The sequence below is a fragment of the Zingiber officinale genome, chromosome 8A (assembly GCF_018446385.1).
Source record: "Zingiber officinale cultivar Zhangliang chromosome 8A, Zo_v1.1, whole genome shotgun sequence".
Taxonomy (NCBI): Eukaryota; Viridiplantae; Streptophyta; class Magnoliopsida; order Zingiberales; family Zingiberaceae; genus Zingiber; species Zingiber officinale.
Genome location: NC_056000.1, coordinates 334,375 through 349,005, shown reverse-complemented (window position 1 = coordinate 349,005; position 14,631 = coordinate 334,375). Strand labels below are relative to the sequence as shown.

General features: G+C 36.1%; 1 protein-coding gene across 4 annotated transcripts in view; it reads left to right on the top strand.

Moving 5' to 3' along the window:
- Positions 1-14,631, top strand: part of LOC122011719 (cyclin-T1-3-like) — a 28,364-nt gene that overhangs the window by 12,405 nt on the left and 1,328 nt on the right. For all 4 annotated transcript variants that reach the window (XM_042568091.1, XM_042568089.1, XM_042568092.1 and 1 more), the window contains 4 exons: positions 6,720-6,801; positions 12,648-12,782; positions 14,074-14,249; positions 14,329-14,480. In XM_042568091.1, the coding sequence (XP_042424025.1) occupies positions 6,720-6,801; positions 12,648-12,782; positions 14,074-14,249; positions 14,329-14,480 (545 nt within the window). The remainder of the gene's footprint in view (positions 1-6,719; positions 6,802-12,647; positions 12,783-14,073; positions 14,250-14,328; positions 14,481-14,631) is intronic.

Here is a 14,631-nt window from a genome sequence, read left to right as displayed (position 1 = left end):
TAATTAACATTTATTATTTTATTATTATTTATTTGTCGTATCTAATAGCACAACCCCACCAGATAAACAATATGGTAATTGATATGTGATAACACAAAGTTCGATGGTCCTTTTCAAATAAATTTGAAACCATGGTCTGTCTTGGAAGTTTCATTAAGTAATGATCATGTCTTTTGATTTTGGTACTAACCACTAACTACTACTATTTTCATTAAATTTATAGACGGTTGCTTGTACATTTATAAAGATCACTTGTAATGCATTTGTGAATTGAACTACTTTCATATTGGATATTTTGAGTTAAGCATAGGCAGCAAGTCGTGGTTGACCGCGGAAACCACGGTGCTAGCCGCGGAAACCACAGTGCTAGCTGCAGCTGCGGGCTGGCAGTTAATGCTGCGGAGCTGGCCGTGGCTGCAGGTTAGCAGCGGTGGCCAAGTCTTGCTGCCCGCGTCGAGCCGCAGTGGTCGTGCCTGACCTTGATGGCTAGACAAGGGGAAGGCAGCGACAACGAGATGATGACGCTAGCAACAACGGCCAAAGGATTGTTGCTTGTGGCTGAAGAGGGGTCGACGACGACGACCCGTGCTTGCGGTGGAAGCGGGTCGGGGCAGGGGACGAGAGAGGGGCAGCAGCGATAGAGAGGGGAAGAAAAAGGATTGGGAGGAATAGGGAGAGAAAAACTAGATTTTAAATATTACTTAAGTTATTTGATTATAACTTTAGATTAATGAAATCAATCAACTCCTAACTTAAGCGATATTCCAAACAGGCTCACTCAAAGCATAATAGATTTATCTCCTTAAATATGTTATACAAATTTGGTTTAAATTCCAAAAATTTTTAGAAAATTTTGTAATGTTATTTCTTAATTAACATTTGTTATTTTATTATTATTTATTTGTCGTATCTAATAGCACAACCCCACCAGATAAACAATAAGGTAATTGATATGTGATAACACAAAGTTCGATGGTCCTTTTCAAATAAATTTGAAACCATGGTCTGTCTTGGAAGTTTCATTAAGTAATGATCATGTCTTTTGATTTTGGTACTAACCACTTAACTACTACTATTTTCATTAAATTTATAGACGGTTGCTTGTACATTTATAAAGATCACTTGTAATGCATTTGTGAATCGAACTACTTTCATATTGGATATTTTGAGTTAAGCATAGGCAACAAGTCGTGGTTGACCGCGGAAACCACGGTGCTAGCCGCGGAAACCACAGTGCTAGCTGCAGCTGCGGGCTGGCAGCGAATGCTGCGGAGTTGGCCGTGGCTGCAGGTTAGCAGCGGTGGCCAACTCTTGTCGCCCGCGTCGAGCCGCAGTGGTCGTGCCTGACCTTGATGCCTAGACAAGGGGAAGGCAGCGACAACGGGATGATGACGCTAGCAACAACGGCCAAAGGATTGTTGCTTGTGGCTGAAGAGGGGTCGACGACGACGACCCGTGCTTGCGGTGGAAGCGGGTCGGGGCAGGCGACGAGAGAGGGGCAGCAGCGATAGAGAGGGGAAGAAAAAGGATTGAGAGGAATAGGGAGAGAAAAACTAGATTTTAAATATTACTTAAGTCATTTGATTATAACTTTAGATTAATGAAATCAATCAACTCTTAACTTAAGCGATATTCCAAACTGGCTCACTCAAAGCATAATAGATTTATCTCCTTAAATATGTTATACAAATTTGGTTTAAATTCCAAAAATTTTTAGAAAATTTTGTAAGGTTATTTCTTAATTAACATTTATTATTTTATTATTATTTATTTGTCGTATCTAATAGCACAACCCCACCAGATAAACAATAAGGTAATTGATATGTGATAACACAAAGTTCGATGGTCCTTTTCAAATAAATTTGAAACCATGGTCTGTCTTGGAAGTTTCATTAAGTAATGATCATGTCTTTTGATTTTGGTACTAACCACTAACTACTACTATTTTCATTAAATTTATAGACGGTTGCTTGTACATTTATAAAGATCACTTGTAATGCTTTTGTGAATGGAACTACTTTCATATTGGATATTTTGAGTTAAGCATAGGCAGCAAGTCGTGGTTGACCGCGGAAACCACAGTGCTAGCTGCAGGTGCGGGCTGGCAGCAAATGCTGCGGAGCTGGCCGTGGCTGCAGGTTAGCAGCGGTGGCCAAGTCTTGCCGCCCGCGTCGAGCCGCAGTGGTCGTGTCTAACCTTGATGGCTAGACAAGGGGGAAGGCAGCGACAACGGGATGATGACGCTAGCAACAACAGCCAAAGGATTGTTGCTTGTGGCTGAAGAGGGGTCGACGACGATGACCCGTGCTTGCGGTGGAAGCGGGTCGGGGCAGGCGACGTGAGAGGGGCAGCAGCGATAGAGAGGGGAAGAAAAAGGATTGGGAAGAATAGGGAGAGAAAAATTAGATTTTAAATATTACTTAAGCTATTTGATTATAACTTTATATTAATGAAATCAATCAACTCCTAACTTAAGCGATATTCCAAACAGGCTCACTCAAAGCATAATAGATTTATCTCCTTAAATATGTTATACAAATTTGGTTTAATTTCCAAAAAATTTTAGAAAATTTTGTAAGGTTATTTCTTAATTAACATTTATTATTTTATTATTATTTATTTGTCGTATCTAATAGCACAACCCCACCAGATAAAGAATAAGGTAATTGATATGTGATAACACAAAGTTCGATGGTCCTTTTCAAATAAATTTGAAACCATGGTCTGTCTTGGAAGTTTCATTAAGTAATGATCATGTCTTTTGATTTTGGTACTAACCACTAACTATTACTACAACAACAACAATCAAGCCTTTTCCCACTAGGTGGGGTCGGCTGTATGAATCCTTTTACGCCATTGAGCTCTATCTCCTATTATATCAACATCTATATTTAAATAAATTTTATCTTGTTTTATTGTTGCTAACTAAGTCTTTTTTTGTCTTCCTCTTCCTCGTTTGATATGCATGTTTATCATAGTTTCACATCGCCTAACTGGAGCATTTATTGGTCGTGTAAGTACATGTCCGTACCAACTTAAAAGTGTCTCTCGGAGTTTTTCCTCAATAGATGCAACTCCGACTTTCTCTCTAATGCTCTCATTTCTTATTTAGTCCATCTTCGTATGCCCACACATCCACCTTAACATCCTCATCTCTGCAACTCTCATCTTCTGCTCGTTTGCTCGCGTCATAGCCCAACATTCAGCTCCATATAATATAGCAGGTCTAATCAGGTGGTCTTAGATTTAGTTGAGGCTTTAAGGGGTAGAGGCAGTGGTGCAGACAACCCACTGCTTTGAATGGGTGTCCGGCGGCATGGAGCCGGGCGAACTGGACATGGGAAATGTCTCCGGGCTTACCTCGCCCAGGAAATGTCTCATTACGTCCAATATTACTAAACTTAAATTACATATATTTTATCTTTATTCTACTCACCCTAAAATCTTTCCCTTCTAGTATTTCACGCCAAGTTTAGCATTTACTCCTTTATGTGTCTCATCTAGCAAAACAATATCATCTGCAAACAACATGCACCACAGTACTGTATCTTGAATGTGTACGTCCACAATTAGTATAAAAAGATAGGGACTTAGAATTGATCCTTGATGTACCCCTATCTTTATTGAAAATGATTCGGTTACTCCGCTGGAAGTCTTTACTCTAGTCGTTACATCCTCGTACATATCCTTAATTAGCTTAGTATATTTTACGCTAATACCTCTCTTTTCTAGAATTCTCTATATAATTTCTCTTTGAGCTTTATCACAAGTTTTTTCTAAGTCAATGAATACCATGTGTAAATCTTATTTTTGCTCCCGATATTTTTCATTTAATTGTCTAAGAAGATATATAGTTTCTATTGTCGACCTTCCAGACATAAACCCAAATTGATTTTCGATCACCAAGGTCTCCTTAATCTTTTTTTATTACTTTTTCCCAAAGTTTCATGGTATGACTCATTAGTTTAATACTGCTATAGTTTACATAATTTTATACATCTCCCTTGTTCTTATATAAGAGAACTAGATTACTTATCCCCCATTAGTTTTGCATTTTTTCGTTTCCAATATCATGTTAAATAATTTTGTAACCCATTCAATACCTTGTTTCCCTAAGCACTTCCATACCTCTATTGGAATATCATCTACCTCTTTCCATTGTGCATCTCATTTAAAGTTTGTTTTACTTCTGAAGTTTGAATTCTACGATAAAAATTAAAATTTCGATGCTCATTTGACCTAATTAAATTACCCAAGTTAAGTTGGTCTCCTAAACCTTCATTAAAAAGTTGATGAAAATACCTCTTCCACCGTTCTTTTATTTCTCCATCCCTTACTAATACCCTATTACATTCATCTTTAATACATTTTATTTGGCTAAGATCTCTTGTTTTTCTTTCTCTCACTTTAGCTATTCTATAAATGTCTCTTTCTCCTTCTTTTGTATCCAATTTTTGATATAACCGTTCAAAAGTTTCATTTTTTGCTTCACTCACCACTTTCTTAGCTTTTTTCTTGGCTATTGTATATTTTTTTAAGTTTTCCTCATTCTTACGAATATATAATTCCTTATAAGCTATTCGTTTTTCCTTCACTTTCTCTTGTACTTTCTCATTCCACCACCAAGATTCTTTACTTAGCGGTGTGATCCGGCGATAAGAAACCTTTAGCTACTATTTTCAACTTTGATACCATCTTATCCCATGTTGTATTAGAGTCATCGTATATTTCACCTAATGCTTGTACTTCTACCTTCTCCTTAAATATATGTTGCTTCCCATCCTTTAACTTCCACCACTTAATTCTAGGAATTGTATATATTTTCTTTCTATTGATACTATGTTTAAGACGTATATCCAACACTACTACCCTATGTTGGGTAGTTAAGTTTCTCCAGGGATGACTTTGCAATCTTTACAAATCTTTCTATCCTTCTTCCTAACCATAAGAAAGTCAATTTGCGATTTATTATTCCCATTTTTGAATGTGACTAAGTGTTCTTCTCTTTTCTTAAAAAATGTATTAGCTAATATAAGGTCATATGCTATCGCAAAATCTAATATAGTTTTCCCTTCCTCATTCCTCGTTCCAAACCCATAACTCCCATGTACTCTCTCATATTCTTAATTTTTCACTCTGACATGTCCATTTAGATCACCTCCTATTAAAATCCTTTCATTTGGTGAAATATTTTGTAATATTTCATCTAAGTCCTCCCAAAACCTTGATTTGGTAGCTTCATCTAATCCTACTTGTGGTGCATATACGCTAATTATGTTCATAGTTTCTTTCGCCATTATTATCTTAAGGGTTATAATTCTATCCCCTTTTCTAACTATTCCTACAACTTCATCCTTTAACAAACTATCTACAATAATACCCACTCCATTTCCTGTTCTCTATCATCTTTGCTATCTACAATAATACCCACTCCATTTCTTGTTCTCTATCATCTTTGCTATCTACAATAATACCCACTCCATTTCTTGTTCTCTATCATCTTTGCCTTCTCACCTGTCCATTTTGTCTCTTGTACACACAAAATATTAATTTTTCTCCTAATCATCATATCTACTACCTCCATTGATTTACCAGTGAGAGTTCCTATGTTCCAAGTTCCAAATCTTAGATTATTAGTTTTCCTATCATATTTGTTCTTATCTAACCTATGGTGTGAGAACTCTTGCCTATTTAACACTACACCCAAGTTCTTATGGAGATGTAGCGGTCTTTGCTGAGACGTTACAGTCGGACCCTGTAACGCGAACTCTTGCATATTTATCACTATACCCGAGTTCTGGAGATGTAACGGTCCTTGCCGAGACGTTACAGTCGGACCCTGCAACGCGTTCCTTCCGGGGAACAACCTAGCATTAGCACAATAGTTTAATGGATTCATTCATGAAATATTTGCCATAGTTTGACGCTGGCTGGCAACCTAACGCAACCCTCCTCCTTTATCCGGGCTTGGGACCGGCCATGACTTGTACTATTTTCATTAAATTTATAGACGGTTGCTTGTACATTTATAAAGATCACTTGTAATGCATTTGTGAATTGAACTACTTTCATATTGGATATTTTGAGTTAAGCATAGGCAGTTCTTTTAGGAACAATATTTAAGGGATATACAATGAAGCATGCACACATAGAAGAAACACAATTAATATGGACACATAAATGAAAATTTGGAAGTAGGATAGATGAAAATATTACACGATATGTAGTTCGTCAGCCTGTTATACTTGCTGAGACCTTCTAAACTGATAAAATCCATAATAATAATAATTTAAGATGCTCTGCAGCAGAATGTATGCCACTGGCAATACTCAGATTACTAGTATTTTAAATATCATTTTCTTATTTACATGCTCTATACTTAGATAATGATTCATATGAACATGTATGGATACTGCAAGCCCAGTATGTTTCTGTGCCGTGCAGATAATAATGTGTTCAACCTGCAACAGTAGTCAAAAAAGACACAAGAAAGTCAACAAAAACATTGAAATTTCTGTTATTCGGAACTCTGTTTTTAAACATTTGTATCTACTCTCTAATATCATTAACTCACACACAACTGATTCTGCTTAAGAGGAAAATGTTTAGTTGTATGATTATTTATTATGGTCTTGAATGTAACATTTTTGTTATAAGGTTTTCCAGCATAGCTTCTATTGCATTATTGTTCTTACAAATTTGAGCCCTTTGTGATCCAGACCTCAAGTAACGATAGCTACAGCAATTGTATTCTGTCACCGTTTTTTTCTTCGCCAATCTCATGCAAGAAATGATAGAAGAGTAAGTATCACTTCATTTTCACATCCTCAATACTATGATTTTGTATTTTTTGTATTGCTTTGTGTACAACACCACCAATTATTCTCATTTATTTGGAATTGGCTGCATGAATTTTAGTCCACCATAGACTTCTTTTGTTTCTTCTGAATGTGGAGATATCAACATAAATTCATTCACGAAAAGGTTATACTTTGATATGGGTTCTCCTTGTGATTCCAATATGACTAAGAGCAAGGTTATACCCCAGTCATCTAGAGTGACCACCTAAAAATCATGTAGGAAACAATATATTGACTGTAGCTCTGGATGTTATGCCTCAACCAGCACCATTTTGATAAAGCCCACGAACTTGACATATAAAGAGTTCGTTTGCTGAATTCTCCTTTTGACTTATCCTGCCCCAAAAAACACAACTAAATACATTATTATGATAATTTCTCCTAATAGCTGTATGGTACGAGAATACTCGTGCTATATGTCAGTTTTCATGCTGGTTTTCCTTCATAAGGAAAGCAATGGGACCATTGCCATTTAATTGAATTTTCTGTTCAAAGTAGGCAGATTCCCTAATACCAGCCCAGGACTGGCAGCTAGAAAGGGATCCTTGTTCCTGTTTCATGGTTCTGTTATCAATATCTATGATTGATGTTTTAGTGATCATTATATTATTTTGCTTTTGAAATAGATTTCTGTTTATCTACTTAGGGAAGTGGTTACAATGTGAAAAGTGAGGTTATTGTTATAGTATCCACTGATTTTGTCCTTGAATATGAACTGTCGCTTTTTATTAAATAAATATTGACTCCATTTAGATTTTTGTGATGATTACGGTGACATAATCTCAGTGTTCGAATATGCGGCCTAGGCGGCTGGCTAGGCGCTCGATGGTTGGCAACTGGGTGTGCGGCCAGCCTAGGTGGCGCATCTGCCTAGGCGGCCCTGTGCGGCTCCAGGCATTGCGGAAATTTTGTTTTTTTTGTTTTTTTTAATGCCCTAAACCTATGTTCCGTCGATTCATCTCCCCCTCATGCCTTGTTCAACTCCTCTCATCTCTAGAAGGCATCAATTGCCAGTAAGTTTTTTATTACTGAAATTTTTTTTTTTCCGCTTCCCACGATGCTTTCAACGTCGTGGGACACTCCAACGGAATCAGACTCTTCTAGCGGAACCGGACACGTCGCCGAAAGCATCCCACGATGCTGGATGCACAACGTGTCCGGTGCTGTCGGAAGCATCCCTTGACGTGTCTGATGGAGTCGGATGCGTCGTGCGTCCAACGTCACGAGATGCTTTCGGCGGTGCTAGACGCGTCGCGGGATGCGTCTAGCGCCGCCGGAGGCGTCTTGATGCTGCTAGCGCTTACGCCCCGTGTCATTTTTTTTAAAATTTTATTATTTATTATTTATTTAATTTAAACATTTCCTCAACTAAATGCGATATTTCGAATATGCTTCTAGAAATCCTAATCAAATTATCCTAATAAATTATATAAAAAACATATTTAAAATTAATTTTTTTATTAATTTATTTATATTCTAATAGTTTTATATTTAAAATTTAAAATTTTTAATAAATCTTATTAATTATATAAATCATATTTATATTCATAATTTTATATTTAAAATTAAAATAAATTCTATTAATTCATATAAATTAAATTTATATTATGATAATTTTATTTTCTTGATTTATTTTTTTTATTTATTGATTTCAATGCTCTTAAGTCTTAAAATATAAATATTTTATATATATAGTTTTTTTTAGACTTGCTATTAATGATTCTAAAGTACTTATTATTTTTAAATCTTTTTTCTAAGTTATCACAATTACAATGGCAAGCAATCCATCTTTGACAGCATTAGTCAGTCAATCCAAATTCGGGATTCTTAGAAGAAACTCAAATGACATCGGATGGGAGTTTAGGATGTTAATTGATTCTAAGAACCTCGATAAATTAAATGCAAGTTGTGCAGAAAAATGATGTCGGGGGAGTGGATCAAGGAGCACATGGGAAATATACTTGGAAATGTATCTGGTTGTCGAAAAGTATCTCAAGAAGATAAAAATAAATGCAAACATGCTATTTTAGAAGGGAGGAATAGAAAAAAAAAAAATAATGGAAGAACAAAGTTGTAGAGCAGTGGTGACAATTTATCTAGATGAATAAGAAGGTTTTGAAATTGAAAGAATAGATCCATCTAAAAAACCTTTTCCACTTGGCCCCATGGATAGATATGCATCAGTAATTGCTCCAGAAAATGTAGGTTCAAGTGGGAGTAAAGTGCTTCGCTAAAAAAATATAAATGAGGCTCTTTTTAAAGAGAATTCAATAAGTTCAACAATATGTTGGGAAATGAGTTTTATAAAAATGGAATCCTATTCAATGTTGTTGATAATGATAGCTTCAAGCAACTAATGGAGGCAGTAGGTCAATTTGGACCAGGATTCAAGCCTTTGACTCAATATCAACTTAGGGAATCATTGTTAAAAGCTGGAGTTGAAAGAACAAAACAACTGATGAAGAAACATGAAGAAGAATGGGCAAAGAATGGGTGTTCCATCATGACAGATGCATGGAGTGATAGAAAAAGAAGCATTTTAAATTTATGTGTTAATTGCAAAGAGGGTACTACATTTTTAGAGGCTAAGGAGTTTTCAGATGAAGCATATATAACTTAACTTATTTTTAAGTATGTTGATAAGTGTGTTGAACAAGTAGAAACTCATAATAATACTCAGATTGCCGATAATGCCACCAACAATATGGCTGCAGCTAAATTGATGAGAGAAAAGTGACCTGAGCTCTTTTTGAACTCCCACTGTTAATCTCATGCTTGAAAGTATTGTCAAGCTTCCACGATATAATCTTCCACGATATAATCTTCCACGATATAAAAGTTTACTGGAGTGTATGTGCTCATCTTAAGCTTTTGTCATTGATGAGAAGTTTCACGAAGAAGAGAGATCGACCAGAAGTTACCAGGGTTGCATCAAATTTCCTCACATTGCAAATTTTGATTGAAAAATAATCAAGTTGAAGGGTCATGTTTACAAGTGATATGTGAGAGAAATGTAAATGTTCAAAAACAAACAAAGAGAAATTGGCTTACTCTACTGAGATGAGTATGAGTTTTTGAAATGGTGTGACACTATGTTTGAAAATATTTGCTCCTTTAGTAAAAGTTTTTCGATTGATAGATGGAGATAGAAAGCTATTAATGAGATTTCTATATGGGGAGTTTATTCAAGTTAAAGAAGATATCAAGGTGATCCTAAACAACGTGAAATCAAATTATCAACCTCTCATAGTGATTATTGAGTCAAAAATGAAGGATAGACTTGATACATCATTGTATACCTCTGTCTTTTTTGTTGAATTTTTATTTTTACTATAAAGATAGTTCTATTGTTCTATATGAAGAGGTTGCGATGGAGATTTTTGAATGTATAGAAATTTTTCATGCCAATGAATTAGATCTACAGGATATAATTATTAATAAGGAATTTACAAAAGATAGAGACAAGACTGAGTTATTTAGAAAAGCATTGACCGCAAAAATATGTGAAAAAATGATGATATATTTGATCCATGTGTATGGTTGGAGCACATACGGTACTCACACACCTAACTTGCTAAGAGTGATATGTTAGGACCCTTGGCGGCCGACCAGAGGGGGGTGAATAGCCTCTGTACAAAAACAAAACAAAAGAACACCTTTTTTGAACTTTAAAAGAACACTTGCATAAAAATGAATAAGAGATAAATTAAAAAGACGAGGCATCGAGAATTTACTTGGTTACAACTGCGGAGGTTGTTAATCCAAGGAAGTAAAACACACTACTTTCTCCTTCAGGCGGAGAAGTCTCTTTACAGCAATGAAAGCACAGAAACAGAAAGCTAAAACAGAACAATGCGTGCGTATAAGTGTTGTATTAATCTTTCTTGTTGTTCTTTAGCTTTGGGAGCAGGGTTGCTTATATCGCTATGCTCGGGGCGCCTGGAATGAGAGGGATAAAATTTTATTCCCTTTGCAATGGATCACGGTCAAACGCGATACTGATAAAATCCTATTCCAGGCGCTCGGAAGAATTTCGGGCGCCCGGAGTCCGGGTGCCCAGACCAGGACCGCTCCGGTTTCACTCGTCTCGGTTTGGGTCTCCCGCTCCGGTTCCTCTTGCTTGGGTGATCTCGGCCATCCGGAATAGGGCTCACCCGAACCCAACTTCCGGCCTTCTTGAGCAAGCTTCCGCTCCTGACTTCTCGTCCCTCGGAAACGCCGCGCGTTTCTTCTTGTCTGTCCGCGTACTCTTCCGCAGCACCGAGTCCGTCGGCTCTCTCCCGTGCCGTCCTTCTCGCTAGCTGCGTCTTTTGCTCAACATCCTGTGCTCCTAAGTTCCTGCACACTTAGACACAGGATTAAACACAACATGATCTAACCTAACTTGTTTGATCACATCAAAACAACTTTGGGGTATCACATGATATTGAGGATACTTTCATTAACTACAAGTGCATTTGGGTGCGAAAGAAATTAGAGTGCATTTGAAAGAGTAAACTTTAAACTTTCAAGTCTTTAATTAAAGCAAACTATTAATTTTTAATATTTACTATTTTTTTTTTAGATTCATGCAAAGAAAAGCAATAGTTGGATGTCTACATGTTGAACAATCTAGTATTTGTCCAATTTAATGCTAGATTGTTGAATAAACAAAAAAGAGAAAGAAAGGAATGTCGATGTCTTTCTTGCAAAAGATGCTTCAAATGCACAAGGTTGGATTGTGGATGGTGGGGAAGATGATGAAGTTGAAGTAGATTCTAGGCTCACATGACAAATGGTCGATGAAGCCAGTGTAGCAGATGAAAATCTACAACTCCGAAGAAGTTCTAGAGTGAGAGAACTTTACGAGAATGATTTTGCATCTGAAGAAGAAGAGGAGGATCACAATGATGATATTGAGTTTGTGTCCGATGAAAAACAAGTTGTTGAAAATTATGGAGAAGAAGAAGTAGAATAAATTTGATGTTGAGTTTGTGTCTGATGATATTGAGTTTGTATCCAATGATATTTTATTAGTTTTGTAATTTTGAACTCATTTTGAATTTGATATTATTGTGTTGGAATTATAATATGTGATTTATTATATAAATTATGTTGATACCAATGAATCCGTTTAGCGACGCCTAGTCCCCACCTAGATGACTTAGGCGGTAAGTGTTGGTTTGGCACCTGACTAGCGCCTAGTGAATTTTAGAATCTTGCCTAATCTTTTAATTAGTTTATTTATTTTCAATTTGGTTGGCTTTTGTTCATGAATAAATATACTAAAACGTAGGTAGATTGTTTTTTACTAGTTCTCATTCATAGATAAATATTATTCACTTTTTATTTATTTTATCAAGCTTATTTTCAAGAAATTGAAGGGGAGTCTTGGCGCAACGATAAAGTTGTTGCCATGTGACCAAAAGATCACGGGTTCGAATCCTGAAAACAGCCTCTTGCAAAAAGCAGGATAAGGCTGCGTATAATGGATCCTTCCCCGGGATCCCGTATGGCGGGAGTTTCATGCACCAACTGTCTTTTTTTTTTCAAGAAATTACTTATGTATATCAGTCTTCCTTTTTCTTTTAATTTGCTGATTCCATTAAAAAAACTCGCCTATGTTAGATCTTTTTTTTTTTTCACAGCAGTACATCCTTTCCTTCAACCTGTTGCTTATCTCTGAATAAATGGAATGCCCACATATGTGCTTCAGCTATTGACCATAGTTACGGTGGCGGCGTGCTACCTGTGATCCTTCAAATTTTCTTTCCTATTTTGTTTAACATTTCTTGACAATTTTTGCAGATCATTGCTACTGTTTGCATGTTTTTGGCGGGAAAGGTAGAAGAATCACCAAGGCCATTAAAGGATGTCATTCTTGTTTCTTATGAGATTATCCACAAAAAGGATCCTACTGCTGTTCAAAGAATCAAACAAAGGGTAAAACATGATATCTATCTATCTATCTATATATATATATATATATATATATATATATATATATATATATATATATATATATATATATATATATATATATAGTTTTTTTTTTTTTTTTTTGCTTTTTTTCATGTTTTATTTTTTACCCTACTTAGTTTCCTCATTGGCAGGCCCTGAACATCCTTCTAATGTGTGCTTTGTTGGACATTTCACTATGACCTATGATATTCAATTAGCACTACCAGGTCAATGTAGGTCTAGGTTTCAGTGTGTTGCCTCATTGTCGTGGCAGGTGTACACGCTCATGGTAATGAAGTTTGCTACATCCGAAGGAAAATATATTACTATCACTTGCTCTCTTGCATTACCAGGTCATCTGTGTTTGTAGTAGATCTAGGTTTCATTGTGTTGCCTCATTAGGCATTGAAGTTTACTATATCTGAAGGAAAATGTTGGATTATTATTGGTTGATATGTCAGAAAATATTAGCTTTGGTCTGCATGTTACTTTATCATTATTGTGCTTTTAGTCTGTAAAATACCAATCACTCAGCATCAGCATAAACTTATTACCTATTAAGTCAGCGTGCCATTTATTAAAGAATTCTTTATGAATTGTGCATACATAAATTTGAAGTGAAAAATTACGGAAGTTGGCATTGAGAACATAAAAGACCATGGGGCCAGGAATAAGCAAAATTTACTTGGGTGATTAACAATGCACTTTGTTTGTTTGGTTTGATTTTGATCTTTGTAACTGGCTTCGCTGAAGGTATGGACCTTGAGCAGTCTTGCTCATCAGTTATGCAATGCTTTGAGCGGATTGAATAATGTGACCCCTTTACTTGATCCTCCTCCAAGCCTCACAAGATTTTGCTAATGAGATAAAGGAGCTATTTCTAAACTTTTTAATTTTAGATAAGCTGGAGAGACTGAGAATGCAGGGCAAAAAGAGAGGAATAGTGCATTAGATACAACTTAATGTCTAAGACTCAACAGACAAATCATATATGATCATTCTATTATCTTGTCTAGGTGACTCAATAATTATGTTAATTGATTTCATGAATAACCTGTTGGTTACTTCCAAAGCTTCTCTTCTATAGAAGTTTTTATTATGTCTCAATGAATAAGTTTTTATTCAGTTTGCATAATTAAATTTCTTATTTGACTACCTGTGCATTAATTCTCACCAACTTCTCTTCTTTGCTATCAACGGTCTATATCATCCTATCGACTTTTTATAACATTTTTCCTTGTATTTTTTTATATTCAACCATTCTGCTCTGCAGGAAATATATGAACAGCAAAAGGAACTGATTTTGATTGGGGAGCGTTTGGTACTTGCAACTCTAGGTTTTAGCCTAAATGTGCTACATCCATACAAACCCCTAGTTGAAGCAATCAAGAAGTTTAAGATTGCTCAAAATGCTCTTGCACAAGTTGCATGGAATTTTGTCAATGATGGGTATGAGAAAACTATTTCTCTGCTTTTCAGTTAATTTCCGTAAATGTGTATTAACTACACGCTGGAAAGGGGTATGCAGGCTGCGAACATCGCTTTGCTTGCAATTTAAGCCCCATCATATCGCAGCCGGTGCAATCTTCCTGGCTGCCAAGTTTCTTAAAGTAAAGCTTCCCTCTGATGGTGAGAAGGTCTGGTGGCAGGAATTTGATGTTACTCCGCGGCAGTTGGAAGGTATTTTTCCATTGATATCCCTGTAAATGCATAATGTATAGCTCTCTGTCTTATTATTTGTTTTTGTTTTGATATTATGAGATTCAGCGTGTATAGATCTATTGGAAAGTTTATATTTTGATAGTTTGCAATTCAGCATATTCATCTTCCT